Raw genomic sequence first — 21,209 nt, 5'->3', positions numbered from 1 at the left:
CTCACCACTGACTCTGGAGTGCTCAACTGGATCAACGGCGTGTTGGATGATGATCCTGGGTACCTGCGTCTGTATCATAATAAGATGCAGGCCAACTGGCATCAGTACATGGAATGTACGAGTATGCAAGCTGGACATCTAAACAATAACTTAAGCTTGAAAGGGATACAAAAGAGAACTTACCTTGGCTCTATTCAACTCATGAGTAACTGAACTCAATATAAAGCAATAAGACACATGCAATATATAAAGCTTGTAAAACTATATAAAACATGACGTCAAAAATCATATTTATGAAATCATAAAAATATCATGCTCCCTCTCAAAGTCTACTTGTGCAATGCATGAATGAAGTCCCATACCCCCATTCATACTAAGCAGAACCCTTTGAGGAACCATGCAATTTCTACTATGGGAGTTTCTCTAACCGACAACCACCACTAGAAGCCCAAGTGGTGATACAGCTTTGTTACCATCACGCTGCTAGACTGTCTAATACTTTGCCATCATATAGAACTACTTTAACTTTAACTTAATGGATCCACTAGCTTAACTTACGTGATCATCTAAAAAGTATGACCCGTTAAATCTCATGTTGGCTACATGGTTCTTATGGAGGGTTGAGTTAATATGAACTCGCGTCCCCAATTCGATGCTCAATACTACTCCCAAAAATACTTTGGCTCATAAGTGTTTTAAACACATCTTTCTTTAGTTTGAGATAATTGCTCAAAGCTACCCTCTTAAAAGAGGTAATTTCTCTTGAAAACTCTTTCTAAAAAGAACATATCAAAACCATATTTTAATATGATCATTGATGATTCGGGAAGTCATACTGCATAAACATTGATGGTATATCTATAGACCATACTGTTTAAACATTGATGACATACTCGGTTGTCATACTAATCATGGTTTAGAAACTCTTTCGCAAAACTCATCTTTTTCTTAAAAAGAGATAGTGCTCAAATTGCTCAAAACTCTTTTGGAAAATCTCAGTTTCCTTTAATCTTAAATGTGAAAACATTTATAAACTTCTTTGAGAATACTTAGTTCCCTAATAACTTTTGAGAAATGAACTTGACTCTATACTCTTTACTTAACTTGAAACTTGAGCCTAAAAAAAATGAAGTTAAAACGTTCAATAAAGACTTTTGAAAACTTTAAAGACTTGCTTTGACTTACCTCTTAACTTCTAAGCTTGACTCTAACTTCACTTGACTTTGATCCTAACTTTCCTCGAATGGTATTATGGATTCAAGGGTAATGATCTTATGTTTATGGATGAGTTCTTGATGTTTAGATGTACCTTAGAGTGTTGAAAACAACTATAAAACATAGGTACATTACCAAGGAACATGTATGAAAAAGTGGGGAGTGAATGGGAAGGATTGGCGTCCTTGGCACTCTGAGAGGCGCGGGGCGCCAGCCTTCAGACTTCAGAGGGGCCTGCTGGGCGCTCTACAAGGCGCGCTGCCCCAAGGGGGAAACTTTAGAACCCCTGTTGGGGCGCGCTGGCTGGCGCGACACCCCGACCTTTTCTCCCGAAAATCTGACTTTTCTCCTTTGTTTTTCCAACTCTAAGCCTTCTTAACTTCAAAGGTTCTAGCCCCAAACACTTAGAATCATTAAAACCCTCAATATACAATAGATTCAACTCGGAATTCCATCCGTAAACATGAACCAAACCAACAAGAAACTTCAACAACACAAACACTACCACAAACTTCAACAAACACAACCAATCTTTTCTTGGAATTAAAACAAGTTGGCGTGTGGGGGAATGAACCAACCCAACACTATGATCTCACATACCTTATTAGGGATCACCCCTGACGAAATCCACGATGATCTCTACGAACCTTGCTTCTTCTTCTCCTTCTCCTCTTCTTCTCCTCTTCTCTCTCAAAGCCCTAACCCACACTTTTTAAAAGGGAAAACTGATTTAAAATCAGTCTAGACCCTTAATATAACCAAAAGAAATGGTTAGGGAAAAGACCAAAATACCCTTACAAATTCGGAAGAACTTTCCAGTGCCAACAACCCAACTTCCAAAGGGCATAACTCATTCATACGAACTCGGAATCGAGCAAACTTGGCGGTGTTGGAAAGATCACTCCAAGAGCTTTCCAAACATAACTTGAAATACACCTAAATCATCCTGAGCTAGGAGTTATGACTGTCTAAAGTAGACCAAAAACTCATTTTTTTCCATACTAGGCTAAATTTCCAGATTTTAATTTTTTCCAAAAAAAAATGACTATTTCCAATTCTAAGCTTCTTCATAGCTATTTCAAATTGCCGGATGTTACATTATACATCCGGTTTAGTCACAACCGTCCAATTCATTGTTATATACCTATGCATTGTGTTATACCCAGGGCATTCCCCAATCACATAAGCAATAAGAGCACACTTCCATTTGTCCTCTTCCACTTGAACCTCATCTTCTTCCAGCTGAACCATAGTTTGACCATCAACTATTTGTGGAGGGAAATAGGTCAAGTTCATACCATTGTTTGCTGCTCTATTATTCTTGAACATATTAGTCCATAGTTCATTTGTATTCTTCTCCTTCCCTTTAGACTGCCCACCAGTATTCCTTGTTGTACCAACAAAGTTTTCTGCCTCTACATTTACTGTTCCATTGCTTTCAGCCTCTTTCTCTTCATCATACTCCAGATCTGAAGGTTCTCCTGCAGTAGTTGGTGGAGTATTTAAGCTCCATCGCCTCACTACTTCAGCCCTCGATGTTGTTCCTTTTTCTATTGTTCCTCTTTCATTCAGTGGTAGGGTTTTGGATTGCTCTTGCGTTTGTACCTCCTCTCCTTCCACTCGACTACCTACTGAGCTTCCTATTGTCATTAAAGGAATTTTCCGGCCACGTCCCCTTCCTCTACCTCTTCCCCTCGCTGAGAGCACGAAGAAGAAGAGTCACACTCATGTGTTTATTTTTTTACTCTAATAGAATTATATCATATTGATATAATTAGTGATATTAATTGAATGATTTAAAGTTTTTACTATATGATATAATTATTTTAGAGTAAAAACTTAAAACCATTCAATTAATATCACTTAAAATTTATCAATACTAATAATATTTTATGTTACATCTAGTTAGATGATTATTTTGTGCGTGCGTGCGTGATGGTAAATAATTTCATTCACAAATTTATTGTGAAGAAGCTCACTATGATGTCCATAATTAAAGTATGTTTCTTCATTGATAGTAGATTTATTACTCAAAATAATTATAAAATTTACACAAATATTAGCGACATTCAAAGTAATAAAACTACAACTTAATGTTATGAATTTAAATCTAAAGAAAATAGCCAAAGTGTGTTCCATAATTTTTTGAAAAATTATACACAAATTAAATTAAAATTAAAAAAATTATTTTTAACTTTTTCTGAAAATGCTTGTATTGAAGCAAGCACGTCAATGGAGACGTGCATCAAATACTATGATATAATCGTAAGTATTTTTTATATTTTTAATCAAATATTTCTAATTTAAATTTTGAGAATATGATTATATTTAATTTACTAATTAACACTTTATCCTCAAAATAATTTTTTTTTGATACAAATTTAAATTAATCAGGTCTCAAAATAAATATCGAATATCAAAGAAGAATTTATTAAAAAAACAAGGATGAGTTGAGTGAGACAAGAAAAAGATTCCTTCTCCCTATTTTTTCTTGTCTCACTTTTTATGTTGATTTATATTTATCCTCAATAAAACGGGCCACTTGAAAATGAAATATCATGCATTATTCGAAGTTTGGAGACACATACAGAAACAAAAAATAATGCACAAAACAAAATGGTAGCTAAGGATAAGACGTACATAACTTGATAAAAATAATACTTCCTTTTATTTTAATTTATGTCTCAATTTTGAATAGACACGTAATTTATTTATTTATTTTTAAAAAAAAATTAGGCTTCGTAGTCATAATATGTTGTAGTATTAATGCCGTTATAAAATTTAGAATTTATTATCTTAATAATTTATAAAAAAATTGTAATTCTAAAATCTTCTCGTTAAGGGAAAATTCTAAAAGCTCATATTAATATAGAGGAAGTATCAATCACAAGAAGACAAGAGAAAATGACGTCAAACACACCTAACAAGATATATAGAGCTCTTTCATTCAAAACATTAATTAATTATATCCGAGATGCATTCGAAAGAGAAAAATGGATCTAAAATTTAAAATTTATCACTTTTTATAACGATTTTTAAGTTATATAATAAGAAAGCTTATGAAACAATGATTAATCAAAATAATAATAATAATTGAACAAAAAACACCTTATTTAATGTGGGGAACCCTCTAGGGAAGAAAATTCACAGCCAGTCATCAATTCTTATTATTTCTCAATAAAAGATGATATATATATGTCGAGTAAATCATATTTATACAAGCAACAAAAACTTTAATTCGATACAATGTAGGATGTGCTCTACTGCTCTATGCAATTTTTTCAACTAATCTACGCATCAGACCTGTAAGCATAACAATAAATAAGTTTGTAAGTATATTTATATATATTAAATTTAGTTTTTTTTATATATTTATACAAAATTTGGACAAAATTCCATGGTTGATATACTCATCAAAAATTTGTAAATAATACTTTAATTCTAGATTAAATTTTCTTACATAAAATTAAATTAATCAAATTCTAAAAAAAATATTAAGCCTCACCAACAAAAAAACGATGGGGAATGAGTTTGAGTGAGACAGGAAAAAGATCCATGATCTACATTTTTTTCTTGTCTCACTTTTTATGTTATTTAAAATAGTTAGACGTGTCATTGAAAGTACAGATATAGATTCAATTTCATCATCATATATTAAAATGATGGGCCTCTTGAAAATGAAATAGTAAGTATTATGCATTGAGGATAAATGATTCGATGTTTGGAGACAAAAAAGAAGAAGAAAGAAAGTGATATCTAAGGATAAAACTCATGGTTATGTGTCAAAATTTGAATAGACGCATAATTTAAGTTTTTTTTTATTTTTATTTTTTAAAAACTCATGGTTATAAATAGGTTTAATTTATAATAATTGGCTATCAAAATCATTCAACATTATTTTCTCTTTTAAAGGTTATCCAACTTCGCGTAGTTAGTGATGAAATTAGAATTTTCACTAAAAAGTTCAAAATATATAGAAGAAAAATCCAAAGGGAATTGATACCTATAATGTTTTATTTGTTTTCATTAAGATAAGACGTCTAAGTCTGAATGCACATCTGAATATTAAGATGTGCATTAAGATTTAGAGGTTTGAATCTGAATATATATTAGAATATTAAGATGTTGCATTAAGTTCTGAATATGAAATAGCTAAGATGGTTTATTTTCTCAATATCAGAATATATAAAATTTATTAAATATTATATCAATAAATATTGGAGATCGATAGTACTAACTACTAAGTACTAAATATTCTAGTGCAATTGGTTTAATTTGGCCTAATCATATATATATATATATATATATATATATATATATATATATATATATATATGTATATATATATATATAAAAGAAAACCCAAGATCCGCCTACGTGGCGCCACCACAAACCAGGATTCCCTTTTAATTTATTTTATTTCCAAAACTAGCCTTCCTCTTTCAAGAAAAGTTGTGACTTTTATGAAAAGTTGTAACTTTTATGAAAAATTGTGACTTTTATGAAAGGTTGTGACCTTACCGAAGGGTTGTGCCCATCCACGAAGGGTTGTAACTTTTCCAAAGAGTTGTGACCTCTCTGATAAGACACAGGAATTATTTGTTCACACGACCCTTTGTTGTCTATAAATAGAGGAATTTCCTCTCATTTTAAAACAACGTAAATTTTGAACTTCTTCTTCTGGACAATCAAATATTTGTGTAATTTGCTCCTGTTAAATGACTCATTGACACCATTGTTTTGTTTTTCCATTCTGTTTCATTCTATTGTTACAGATCCTGGTATGTTTTTACAATCATTAATTTATGCTTATATTATTAATTGTTATTTTTGAGTACATGCTTTGAACTTTATTGTTTATGTTTCTGCAAAATTATTGTTATAAGTATTTGTTAGTACAAATTAAATGACAAGCGTTAATTGAGTATTCAAACAAGTTTTCTCTATTGGAACTGTTGAATGTACGATAAATAAAGCCCTTACAAATCTCCAATTTCTTCATCAACAATGTCATTCCTTCACATACAAGGATGAGATTTTGTGTTCTTTAGAAAATCCTCTGAGAGTTAACAATTTTGCATGTCCACATTTTTGGGTTTTTCCGTTGTTGTAATCTATTTTTACTAAATTTTATCGGTGGATATTATGAGTACCTTAAGGATTGAAAGTTGATTGAAGTGTTGGTCAACTTTTTGATGTATTTCAAAACATAGGAATTTTTCTGGTTAGAATGATTAGTTATCAGCATTGGATATCTCATAGTTTACTCCTTTTAATCTATGTTTTTTCTCGCTATTTTGTGGTCTCCTTAAAAATGTATTGATTATTTTTCGTTTGGTATGTATATGATCTTTTTTGGACAAAGCTTTCATCTTTTTAATGTTTTTCTTTGTTTCCTTCTCATTCTGCTCTTCTAAATATTTTTGGTGTGAATTATGACTATTTTCGGCAAGCTTAATTTGAAGAATATGAAATAAAATCTTCTCTAAATAAAAGTAATATCTTAAGCTACAAAAGATATGTCTATTAACATAGATTTGTTGTCCTTTATGTCCCAAGTCATTGCTGAGTGTTTGAGTTATCTAGGTTATACTCATTTTTAATTTTTTAATGTTCGAGAATATTTCTTTTACATGTACCTAGAATCCAATATTTTGATCTACTTGTACTTTTATAATGAAAAAATTATACATACATATTTCTGAAAAAATCGTAAAGTTGCATTGATCAAGCATCTAGAAGGGCCTTCAGAGTAGCAGTTAATGAATAATGAATTTCTGAAATGGTCAACAATATTATTTTGCTGTTGTTTAAAATTTATTTTCCTCTTTCCATAAATTTTGTTAGACTAACAAAGTAACAATAACGAAAAGTGGTGAACGTTTGACCTCAGACAAGTAGATTGTCTCTAAAAAAAATTATTTATGTTGTTGTGGTGTACATTTTTAATGGTCTTAACTTATTTATAACTAATATTAATTATCGAAAACTTTCACGTAATTTTAATTTTACAAGGAGTTATTCTAACCATAAAATGATAAGATTCTATATTTTTCATGTACAAAAAAAGAAGAGAAAAAGTGATGTTCTATCGCTACATAAAAACATCACTTAGTTTTAACAAGACAATTATATTATCAAACATATATTATGATAAATTATGTAAAAGAAAAAAATGATTACATATCAAGATATTTTTAATTATTTATTATATATTTACAAATCTTGAGATATGTGATAATGTCAAATCATTTAATTTATGTTGAAATGTTCTTAAAACCTACTAAAATTTACTTTTTTCTTTTCTTATAACAATTTATTATTGGAAAGGTTGTGCAAAAGCTTAGAAAGATTAATAATACCCGCGCGAAGCACGGATTTATTACCTAGTTTGACTATAAATAGGAGCATGAAGGTTCGAATCCCTATAATATTAGATTTTTCTCTGAAAATGTTTCAAAAATAAAAGAGAAATACGGCCTTACTGGAGCTTGATATCGGGCCGCGCTTTGGCGAATGACCATTACATTCGCGCTGCAAACCAACGAGCCAAGAAAATCAGTTATTCAAGAAAAGTCATTAACATTATTTGTAGGGATATTTCTATTTTTTTAGTTTTTTAAATATATATAATACTAAAAAATTTCAACGAAGCACTGTCAATCAAAACTCCATGATATAGGATGGGTCAACGATTCTAAAAACAGATTCAGAACTTAAAATTTATGACAATTCTTATATAGATATAAATAATGCGAAAATCTTATATTGTTTTATGCATCTGTGGTAAATACAAAGATTAAATTTAAGGGAAAATTGTATGAAATAGCAAACTATTAATTCAAATAAATGCTATAACCATAGTTTATTTTATTTGTAATTCGCAGCAAACATTCCCTTTTTTTCCATCTGATTCGATATACAATTAGCCATTTTCGGTATACAATTAGCCATTTTATACATTTCGGTATAAATGTGTTTGTGTTTGTATAAAGCGAGAGAAAAGTGTATATACAAATACAAATACATATATTTTCGTCCTATACACTTATAATTATACAAATACAGATCTTATTATATAAATTACAATGTATAAATGAATTTATATAAAACTGGACAATTTGTATAAAATTGGATGTATCTCGCGAATTATACAAATCAAAAGCTCAATCCATAGCAAACATAAAATTTGCTATGGAGCGCAATTATGCAAACTATAGCTATAACATACAAATATGATTTTTATGTTTGCTATATGTGAAAGTTATGGTTTAAGCTTTTGAACCTTAAGACACTTTTAAAATTAGGCTAGTTGACGATTATTGTGATTCTTCCATGAATTTATCAAAAAAATAAGACATTTCTGCACAATGAAAATTTTATTAATTGTGCTAATGAATTACAAAATACCAGATAATTGACTTGTTGGAAGCAACATATTTACATTAGGTCATGGCATATATTATAGGAGATATTAATAATTAACACAATTATACCATGGTGTAAGGGTAACAAATGAGTGAATTGGATAGGATTGAGTCCACTTGTATATAAAATATTGATAAATATGAATTCGATCAAATAATATTCAGATAAATAGTTCTTACCCACTTTAATCTCTTAAAGCCAAAAAATATTAAATCAAAGCTAAATTCTTAATATTTAAACCTATATTACCCCACCCTCGCCCCCAATTTTGTTTCTTAAAAAGCATTAAAAAACTTTTAAAAAATAATAATTTTTTTTCACCCCCACCCTACCCCTACCCATCCCAAACCCCCCAATTTTTTTCAAAATTTCTTTTTAGTGCAATAAGTGATTTAATATATATATATATATATATATATAAGTGGGTGATGTATGAGTCTATATTCATTTTATTGTTTTACCCACTTTATCTATATTTGTATGAACTTTTAATGGATTGAAGCTCAAATTATCCATTTAATATGAGTAATTCATTTGATTAAATTTGGGTTAAATGAACTTCTTTCACTTATATTAGTTGAAATTGTCACCTCTACCACGATGTGACAAAGAGATTACATTGGTTAAAGAATGATGATGGACTATAAAAAATTGTGATATAATCGTAAGTATTTTTCTATTCTTAATCAATTATTTAGATTCAAAATTTGAGAATATGATAATCTTTAATTGGATAAGTTATACTTTACTTTCAAAATAAATATTTTTAATATAAATTTATAAATCTCACGATAAATATCAAATATCGAACCAGAATTAAAAAAATGAACACGATAAGTTGAGTGAGACAATAAAAAGATGGGAAAATTAGCAAAACAACAATATTTAAGTCTTTAGTGGGACTCATTAGCAACATTTTAACTATTTATTAAAAATGACAATAGTTTAGTTTGTTAAAAGGATGATTTATGTATTTATTATATTTTGATAATCTGAAAGAATACAAATACTTAATAAAAAAATAGAGAAAAACATGGAACATAAAACATCAAAAAAGGAAAAAACGATTTTAAAGCTTTTCAGTTACGTTTTGCAAAGTGCATATGTTGCCATTCTTTCTGTGGACCGTTTTTTGGTCTTCCGTTCTTAATAATTCCAAACAAAAATTTGCCAAAATTTTTTTTACTTCCTAAACATTCAATTGATAATATTCGTAGCTTCTTCGAATCGAATTCGGCATATTGTTAAATCAGATGTTTTCGAATTCAACAACTATAATTTCGTCAGTTCTATTGAATACAAGAAATTTAGACATCAGGTATTGTTTATTTTGAATCGGTTAAATCTTTGTATGGTTTGAAATTTTAATTGATATTTCGACGTCAGTTCCATTGAAATCCATAAAAAGCACATGAACAAGCTGATGAACAATCATATGTTTTGTATCCAATATATGATGTATACGACTTGAAAGTGCTTACATGAAATACTTAAAATTGTATTTCTTCACATATAAGGATGAAGAAAACCAATGAAAATCAGTGTGTGCTCTATATTTTTTCATCGGTTTTCTTGTGAACTTGAGTGCGTGCTCTGTATTTTTTCTTTTTGAAGCTATTGATGTTTGAGCACACATTACATTTATTTAATTGATTATTGGATACAATTTTTTTGTTTTAGAATACTGCAAATATGTGATTATCAAATATATATTTGTTAATGTAGTTATGGGAAGCATTAGTTTTCTAGTCATGCATTCTGGAAGGTGGAACGAGGATAATTGCTACGTTGATTACAATATAGAAGCAATTGTGATAAAAGAATATGTGACATTTAGGGAATTATTAGATGTTGTTTCTAAGCAAATTTGTGTTGATTTGAGCTTTAACAGTGTGAAACTTAGGTATAAAATAGAGGGTAGTAATGCACCTTTGGAAATACACAACGACATGGGTGTGAGGGTGTATGTGTCTTTGAAGAAAGATAACAAGGAATTGGCAAAGTATCCTCTATGTGTATCCGTATTTGTGAATGATTGTGAATTGGCTGATAGAAATATTTTGGAAGATGGATTTGGAATGTGTGGAATAGATGGAGAAGATATAGTTGATACACAAGCATTAGTGCTTAGTGTGCCGAACAATAACGATTACATGAATTGCGACATTATTACAAACACCAAACATAAGGTAGTATTGGAAGATCAAGTTTATAAGGACAAGGAAACTTTAAAATCTGTGATGACGCAATACGCAATTGAGCATAGATTCCAATGGAGAACAGACAGATCAAGTCAAACATGGTATGTATTTGGGTTGGATTTCTTTTATAATGGTATTTTCAACTTGGCTTTTACATAATATCAACATTTAGTTTGTATTATACAAATTCTAATAGTATAATATTTAAACAGTTATACACTTGTTTGTGTGTCTGAGAAATGTGGATGGATGTTGAAGTCGTCAAGTATCAATAAATCTGGAATGTTTAGAATTAGAAAATTCGTAGATGAGCACACATGTCCATTGAAAGATAAGGTGTATGATCATCGACAGGCAACAAGCAATCTTATTAGAGGTATGATCCAACCCAAATTAGTTGATCATAAAAGGAAGTTAACGCCAAAGGATATACACCAAGATGTCAGCCTTGCACTTGGAGTAGATGTATCGTATGCAGTGGCATGGAAGGCTAAGGAAAAGGCTGTAATTTCTTTAAGGGGGACACCATCTGGATCTTATAGTAAATTGCCGAGCTACTTATACATATTGGACACTACCTACCCTGGATCACATATAAGGATGAAGAAAACCGATGAAAATCAGTTTTTGTATCTTTATATTTCTCTCTTCCCGTTCATAAAAGGTTTTGAATGTTGTAGACCAATTGTCGTAGTTGATGGCAACCATCTCAGGGGGACGTATAATGGTACATTTGTTTCTGCGAGTACTGTTGATAGAGCAGGTATTCAAATTATAATATATGAAATTTGATTCGGTACTTAAAATTGTATTTCTTTATGAATTAATAATTTTATCAATGTTCTGTATATAGGAAATATATTGCCGCTAGCATATGGAATTATTGATTCGGAAAATGATGCATCCTGGACTTGGTTTTTTGAACAGTTTAGAGTGGCTCATGGAGTTAAAGATAACATGTGTGTTGTATCTGATCGAAACAAGAGTATTATAAAGGCAGTTTCAAGGGTATTTGATGGAGTCCCTCATTATGCCTGTATTTGGCATCTGTGGAAAAATGTGAAAACACTATTTAAAAAGTCACACAATAGTCTTTCGGAAGTTTTTTATGGGATGGCAAGGCATACAAACAATCAAAATTCGATGAATTGATGGAAAAGGTTGAACAAGTTGATGTTCGTGTAAAGAATTACTTGGAATCGGCAGGTTATGAAAAATGGGCTAGGGTATATGCAACAGTTGATCGAGGATTTGTTATGACATCAAACATAGCTGAGTGCATAAATGCATGTCTGGTTGAAGCAAGGGAATTACCAGTATACGATTTTCTTGAGGAAGTAAGACAGATGTTTGCAAGATGGAATTTAAAAAATCATGCGTCTGCTTCACATACTTTCACCACACTTTGTGGTAAACCTCAAAAGATGCTTGTTGCTAATGAAGAAGCATCATTACGTATGAAGGTATGTTGTTACATTGTATATGTTTATCAACATTATATAGCATAGCTGATTTTTTATGCGTACAGTATTCATAACATAGATGATTTGTTGTAGATTGTACCATCAAATAATTATGTGTACAGTGTTCATCACGAAGGTAGAACCTATATTGTTTGTTTGGAAAATAAAACTTGTACTTGCAAGAGGTTTCAATTGGATGAAATACCATGTTCGCATGCTTGGGCCGTTTTAAAGAAGAAACATCTTGATGTTGGACCATATTGTTCCGACATGTACAAGCCAAGTAACTTGTTGGATACATACAAAATTCCAATTACTCCCTTACCTGATTAAAACGAGTGGAATGTACCTGGGTATATTAATGACGACATAGTGCGGCCTCCAAAGTACAAAAAGCTACCTGGAAGGCCATCCAAGAAGTATCGTGACAAGGCGTACATCGAGCTATATGGGAAGAAGAGCAAGAATTCTTGCAGTACTTGTGGGTTTAAGGGGCACAATAGGCATTCATGTAGGAATGGACCACGTATTGTTTAGTTAATAATGCTTCAATTTTATATCTTATTAGAGTGGAATTGTATCCCAAATTCTAGTGCCTTCTATTTTATATATTTACTATCATGGTTCTCTTTTGTATATGTTTTCGCTCGAAATTTATTCATATACATGTTATTAATTTATTTTATATTTGTTGTATTTAACGTGTAGTTACTTTAAATTGTATGTATCACAAAAAAATATAAATACAAATTAGTAGTAAAAATAAAATAATACTGAAAATACATTTTTGGTCAAAACATAACAAATACAATAATTTGTACTCAAACTAAATTATTGTATTTGTATTTCAATATGAAGTGTTGTTTTATTATTATTATTTGACTTCAAAATTGTACTTACTATTTCTCTGAATAAGTTTTTTTTACAAAAATTCATGATGTATTTCAATATCAGTTAGTATCCCAAACATCATGATGTATTTCAATAGCATTTTGTATTTCAATATCAGTTATTATACCAAACATCATATATTGAATATTTGGTATCCAATATATAATGCATAACACTTGAAAGTGTTTGCTTTTTTTTAGTTTCATATATGTTTTCTTATTTATTTGAATGCATACAAGATACATTTTTTGGTCAAATACATAACAAATACAACAATTTCTACTCAAACTAAATTATTGTATTTGTATTTCAATATGAAGTGTTGTTTTATTATTATTATTTGACTTAAAAATTGTACTTACTATTTCTCAGAATAAGTTTATTTTACAAAAATTCATGATGTATTTCAATATCAGTTAGTATACCAAACATCATGATGTATTTCAATATCATTTTGTATTTCAATATCAGTTAGTATCCCAAAATCATATATTGTATATTTTGTATCCAATATATAATGCATAACACTTGAAAGTGCTTCCTTATTTTTCGTTTCATATATGTTTTCTTTTTATTTGAATGCATACAATGTTTTTGTATCCCATTATACGTGTAAATAGTAACAACATGAAATTGTATATATTTTTTTTTAGTTTGAAAGCTGTTGTTTTTTTTAAAAAAATAATACATAAACTATTTTGTATCCCAGAAAGTTAATGTAACCAAAGTATGCAGGTAATATACCTGCAAAATTATTAAGACATGTACAATATAGACATGAATATAAAACCTGAACTTCAAAATATTAAAATTATATTAACTAAGAAGATTGAACCAAAACTTCAGGATTTTTTACATTAATAAAATCAGGACTGGAATACTTTAGAAGGCTTCCATAGCAATACAAAAACTAATGTATATTAACACACCAAAAAATAGACAATGACTAGTCTATTTGAATTGTATCATTATCCTGTAATGCTCATTAAGCCTGCTATGTCGCGGAGGTGCTTCATTGTCACTTATTGCTCCGGCATCATTCTTTTGTTGGCCATAATTCCAAAGAAGTGTAGCGTATCTTGATCGTAAAAATGATGCATCCAAATTACCCGCTGGGATCCCTTGTTCGTATGATATGTATTTGGCAAAAGCTAGCATATAAATACCGCAATCCCTACAACACAACACATTAAAAGTAAACAATATAAAATTGATGATTTGATAATGGTGAATTCAAAAAAAAACACAAACTTACAAAGTCCCATGTGTCTGTTGAGGAACATTATCAATGAAGACTATATCAAAGAACTCATTCTCTTCTTGAGATTGCGATACATCAATTCCTTTATTCTTGTAATAGTCATTCACTCTTAATTTTAAAGGGATCAACTGTGACAGCTTAACTATCTCTGTCTTGATAGTTGCATCATGGCCTGCTGCTCTATATGAGTCATAAACGTTGATATGTTTATCATTCAGTGAAATCACAGCCAATACCCAATGAAATTTATTCTTAACATGGACAGGAACAAAAACATGATCAACCATATGCCAAGGGATAGCAGCATGCATTCTGTACCCTCTAATGTATTCACCAATGACATGCTCTTCATCTGCACAACCAACATCATTGTCTAAATCCAAATATTTTTTCCAAATAGAAGAAATCTTTGAACTAAATACACAATCTACAGTTGTGTATTTGTAGCTGCTTCCAATTTCATACTTAGCTTTTTTACGGAGATAATAGAAAATCACATCGATATGCTGAAAAATTTAAAAACAAAGGTATAAATAATGTAACTACTAATCAACATTGTTAGTAAAGATGAAGATAAATAATTATTACCGAATTGTTCAATAACTGTCCTTCGAAATACAGATTATAGAACCATTCTTATTGTTTATTAGGAGGACGCCAAGATTTATGGCAGCAGGGAAGTGACCTAGATGCTTCTTGTAATGGTCCTGATCATGATTCCTAAAAACAGAATAAAAATATACAATTCAATAAATATAATTACTAATTACAACAATGAAATACAAATTCTATCCAGATAACCCAGATATAGTTATGTTTTAATCATTTTACCTGAACAAACATTTTACCGAATACAAAAATTGAAATAGTTATGCTGTAAAAATATATTGTAATTATTTCTCAACTACTTACTTTTTATCGTGCTTTGTAAGCAAGCCATCATGGACCCATGAACGAAACGCATCCCACAAAGGTATATCATAATTGCCAGAGATCAAATCAAATATGAATGGGTGTTTCAGTTCAAAAATAGGGGGTTGACTAGATGAACTACCTGAAATGGTTACAAAATAATAAATTAAACACACTAACACTAGCAATCAAAAAAATGATTACATTAAAAAAAGGTTAAACAATTGGAATACTATACCAGCAGATGATCCAAAATTGGTTAGATACGGAGATATATTATAAGGACCTGGACGTCTATTTCTACGCGTAGGTAACGGTGTCTGTTCATTATTGATGATGGGCTGATCATGCATAATTCTTTCTTCGCTCGTACCAAACTGGACATCGATAGTGGTCTGATCTGCCGTATTTGTAAAGTGTTCTGCAATTATAGTTGGCAGTTGTGCGGTGTGTCCTGCAATTATGGTTGGCTGCGGTGTGATACTACTCTTTATAGAAGTGAGACTAGGCATGAATTGGTCGTCCAATTCAAACTGTGAATCTGTGGTCACATTCATGGGATCCATAGCCTGGATAGGGACTGGACATGGGAATTGTTCCTCATCGTGTTCATGTGCTTTTTCAGAATCTCCCAGGACTGTTTTTTGTGGTATATCAAATACAAAGCTTGGCTGATTTACCTGGTAAGTTAATAAAGATATAACATCCTTAAATCTAATAAAACTAATAATCATATAATAAATCTGCCTATAAAATAAATAACATACTCTAGGAACTATAAGTCTTGGAGAACTGAATACTTCATCCACTTTAATCAGATTTCGAACAGGAGTGTTGAGACAAAAAACCTTATAATATGAAAAATTATAAATGGGATTTATAAGATGAAATTGAACATGTATTGAGAACTGAAAATTAAGGCAAATCTGTATATTGTATTCACATATTAGTATATACAACACAACAAAAAATGGAGTACTGATATTTAATCGAAAATACAATCTAAAACCTGTCTTACCTCATGATCATCAGATTTGGAACCTATTCCATTTGGATTGTTGATGGTCTTAAAACAAACATAAAAGAATAAGAACACATGAACAAATATTAGTTAATGGATACAACAGTGAAACCTCCTTGTCCAATTCATTTGAAAACTATAAACCGTGTTAATATTGTTGGATACAGTTTGACCGAAAAGGCTACATTGAAAGTATATACATGTATACAAATATAAATATAATAGGTTTATAAAGGATAATGAATATATATGTATTAAGAAAAAAGTACAATAAAAAACTTGACTTACCTGGGGCACAACACTTTTTGTATCACTGACATCTGGAATGTTGATAGTCTTAACAGAGAAATAAAAAGCCAAGAAACATGTTATCAAATGTAATGGATACAACTTTATAAAAGGTTAATAAATTCAAATTGCGTAAAATAAACCATAATAATAGTCCTGAATACAGTTTGATAAAAAAATAATAGATGTATAGATTCATATTGAACCAAATTAATAAAAGATGCAACTAACACAAAAACTACAAGTACCTCCAAATTACCAGATCCCAATTTGTCACCTTGAACTACCTGCACTTGATTTGATATAACTTCAGGAATTGAAGTATATGGTGATCTATACCTCTCTTCGTCGTTTAAATTTGGAGGTATAATGGGATCATCAGAATGTCTGACCTGTGTTATATTATAACATAAAACATTAAAAAAATGAATAGTTGAAGTACATTAAATTATATTATTTGTTTAAAACAAACCTCCTGCTCATTCTGTTTAGAATTAATGGCTGTCAGAACAGTCTTTAAGTTATCGTTGATCAATTTGCGAATGTCAACAAACTCTTGTTTAACCTGAAAATAGGACATAATAATGTAGCTTAATAAAAATTGAATATGTTAATAAGTGTTAAACTGAGAAAGATGTATTAAATATTAGATACTTCTTTTCTGAAATCTGACAGCTCTTTCAACCAGACTTGCACTTCAGATCCGCTTGCTCTTGGAATGTCAGAATCCTTCGATGTTGTATTAGTTTTATCTTATATACAGATTCAGTCTGCTTTAAAACAACCTTAGGTTTTTTGGGTACCTTTTTGGATACAATATCCTTTTTCACCGGCATTTTAACAACAACACGAGGTTCCAACTTTTGTGCAACTTGATTGGATCCATCAGTCAACTGCTTCTTTGTCCTTTTTTTAACAGGCGATGGTGAAGAACCAACTTTTCCTTTCCTTTTGACCTTTACTGTTTGTGGAGGATGTTCTTGAAAATCATCGTCAGAATCTTTACAATGAGTTATTACCTCATCTGGTTCATCATCTGATGAATCAGAATACTGAACTTCACCTTGATTCTCGATACCCTCTGGTGGCAATTGCAATACTGCAAGTTCCCTTTGATTGGGGGTAATGTTCCTGAATTTAAACTGAACCACAAAAAAATTGTTACTATTTATAATAAAAACAATAATAAAACTATATAACTTGACTTTTTTTGAATATATTTCAATTAAGTACCTTGTTATTAACATCACTGAATATGGTCTTCATTAGTTTCTTGTATCTCAGAATCTCTTTGGCCGTCTGCTAGTTGAGTAACCTCGGAATGTGGTCATCAACCTTTTGAGCAACTTGAAAGTCAATACTTGAACTGCACTCATATAACCATACTTGAATGACAATAGGCATGTCACCGATTCTGCAAAACTGTTTTTCACTATCCATCTTCTTGCTCAAACTCTTCATCAACAAGTAGAAAGATTTTTTACCCCATGGAAACTGACTGTACGTACCGCTTTCAACCAGATCAAAATGTAATCTAGGAACTTTTTTGGTAACTCTTTCACCTGAAAAAAATAACTGTTTGGATGAAGAATAATATGGCAAACTTCAAGCCATCCTGATCGTTATCACCCCAAACTTTTCCCTCAAAACTCTCCATTATATCTACTTTTCTGATCAACTTAACACCCTGAAAATACTGTTCCATCAACCTATTTGGTTCTATTGTATCAAAAATGAAATCTTTTTCTTCGCTTACACAGTTTAATCCACTAATCAAAGCGAATTCTCTTACAGTGAAACGAAGCGTAGATCCATTGACACGCATGACAAATGCTCGACGAGAACTACAATTGAGTTCCAAAGCAATGCAGCACCTATGTATTTGTACGCGTGCACAACATCCATGCATTTGCATGTAATTACCAAAACAAGTGCTCTCGCGAAATACATTATATACATGCTCATGTAAATTTCTAATCAAGTCAGCTTTTATGCCATTGTTAAAGACACATTGGATATGTGGAGCTTTTGTTGGTTGATCTTTGACGTAAAATTCACTTGCCTGCACATGTTCAAATAAATGAATACATACTTCTAAATTTATTGATATATAATTCTATTTCTAGATAACAAAATATGATAAAAGAAACTACCTATACGACAAATTGAAAAACATTCTGAAAACTTGGATGTTCATTCTAATTTGTGAATATTAATGAGATAAAAAATTAATATGAACCCAAAAATAGAATACATAATGAACTCATACTGTAAAACTAATAAATTGGAATACATAAAGGTGCTGAAAAAATATAATATATTATACAACTATCTAGTATAAGTATACAACTAGTTAGGGACAAATACATTGGCTAATATAATATGATTTGAGGGTGGTGCTGAGATGGAAGTTGATGTTACTGGGGTTCTTTATATTGTAAAAAATGATGCATCACAAGTCTGTTTGGCTCTAGCAATCCTCGAATATGATGATGAGATATGAATTGTTGTAAATTATCAGAAGAAGAATACTAGGGTCATATATGACAAAAAACAATCACAAGTTGGGTTTGCATAATAGACATGTAGTTTCTGAGATTTCATCATGCATATAATACAAAGTTATGCCCTGACATTCATCCTCTCAACAGGAAGAATATGATATGTTTTTACATTGTTGCCAAGACAACTTTATACTGTACAATACTAGTCATATTGACAAAAAGATTATGAAATTCTTGTGCATATGAGATTAATTCACAATTTGGCATACCTTACATTGTTACAAGCATATAAAAACATGCATTATGCCAACACGGGAATGTCAACAATAAACACGCAATCACAAAATCAACAATGGACATAACATACAAAAATAGTTTCAAAATAATTTAATACCTCTTCATCGACAGAAAGTAATACTTCATCACTTCTATCTTTTCCTTGATCATCAGGGATTTCAGACCACAAAACTCTTTTTTTTTTGGAAGAGCTCTCTTGTGCCATTCTAGCCGCAGATCCTACATTTTCGAGCTACCCTTGGGTAATACACAAATCAAATGAGGAAAAATTCCCAAATTTTTGAATATTATGTGGTATACCTCTAGTAATTCTGATTGAATCATTCATTGTAGACAATCAGATGCTTTCCCCAAAATTTAAAACCCTAAAAGCAAATTTGTTATTATCAAGTATTGAAATGTATAAAATATCAAACAAAATAAACATATATATGAGTTTCTAGAATCTACAAAATCTGAAAAATTAAAATAAAATCACAAAAAAAATCGGAAAAATTTGAAAACCATAAATATATGATGAATGTTCAAACAAAATCACATCAAAATTGGAAAATTCGACTGAAAATCCGTAAGATATAGAATAGGTGCTTTAAACATCAAATCAAAAAAATCAAAAAGGATGATGAAAATTACCTTGCCAACCGAGAAATCTGCTTGAATTAATAAAATTTCTTGATGAACAACAATTTAGCACCTTCAAGAGAGCTAAACATGCAACGTGAAAGAGGGGAAGAAACGTGATATTTAGGGAAGAAACGTTAACTTTGTTGAAAAAAGTTTAATGGTATTAGTTCTTTTTTTTTCTTAACTTTAAACACCTATTGGTTCATATTTTGGTCCAATGTAGCACTCTTTCCATAAATAAAATTAATTTAAAATACTAAAATCTATTTCCATAAATAAAATTAATTTAAAATATTAAAATCTGAATACATATTATTTTATCAAAATATTATCATTCTGTCATTTTAAATAAATATTTTAAAGTGTTATTACTTTGACTAATTATATTAGTTATTATGACTTAACTGCTAATTTTTCCTAAAAAGATTCATATCTCTTTTTCTTCTTGTCTCACTTTTTATGTTGTTTTTCTCTCAATAAATGGGCCTCTCGAAAATGCAATATCAAAGTTTGGAGACGCACAAACACAAAAAAAAAAAAAAAAAAAAACGCACAAAACAAAATGATAGCTAAGGATAAGACGTGTGTAAACTTCATAAAAATAATATTCTCTTCATCTCAAGTTATGTAATAAAATTTGAATAGACACATAATTTTTTTAAAAAAATTAAAAAAAGAAATTTAAGATTCGTAGTCATAATATATTATAATAGTTATGTGTCTATAAAATTTAAAATTTGTGATCTTAATATTATATAACATTTATGTAATTCTAAAATCTTTTATGATAAATTAAGTTAAATTGTTTCCAAAATTTAAAAAGCTATAAATTTAGAATTTAAAATTTATAAATTCATATAATGATTTAAGTTAATATATATAATAAGAAATATATATTATGAAATAGTGATTAGTGAAAGCAGTAATAATAATTAAGAAAAGCACTCAAGTCGACGTGGGAAATCCTTAAAGAAAAGAAAATTCACAGTCAGTCACCAACTCTTATTATTTCTCAATAAAAGATAATACAAATATATCAAGTAAATCATGTTATTTAGGCAACGAAAACCCTAATTCAATACTATTTAGGATGTGCTCCATGCA

General features: G+C 30.1%; 1 protein-coding gene and 1 pseudogene across 1 annotated transcript; one reads left to right on the top strand and one right to left on the bottom strand.

Annotated features, from left to right (window-relative positions):
- Positions 1–10,370: 10,370 nt before the first annotated feature.
- Positions 10,371–12,844, top strand: LOC125857650 (uncharacterized). The gene is made up of 6 exons (XM_049537258.1): positions 10,371–10,945; positions 11,057–11,607; positions 11,698–11,852; positions 11,966–12,307; positions 12,401–12,590; positions 12,681–12,844. Exons 1-6 carry the CDS (start codon positions 10,371–10,373, stop codon positions 12,842–12,844), a joined length of 1,977 nt encoding a protein of 658 aa, XP_049393215.1.
- Positions 12,845–14,149: 1,305 nt separating this feature from the next.
- On the bottom strand, positions 14,150–19,686 carry LOC125857639 (uncharacterized; annotated as a pseudogene).
- Positions 19,687–21,209: the final 1,523 nt, after the last annotated feature.

Source organism: Solanum stenotomum, chromosome 1, assembly GCF_019186545.1.
Source record: "Solanum stenotomum isolate F172 chromosome 1, ASM1918654v1, whole genome shotgun sequence".
In the NCBI taxonomy this organism is placed as follows: Eukaryota; Viridiplantae; Streptophyta; class Magnoliopsida; order Solanales; family Solanaceae; genus Solanum; species Solanum stenotomum.
The sequence above is the reverse complement of the archived record's forward strand: the minus strand, read 5'-3'. Positions and strand labels throughout refer to the sequence as shown.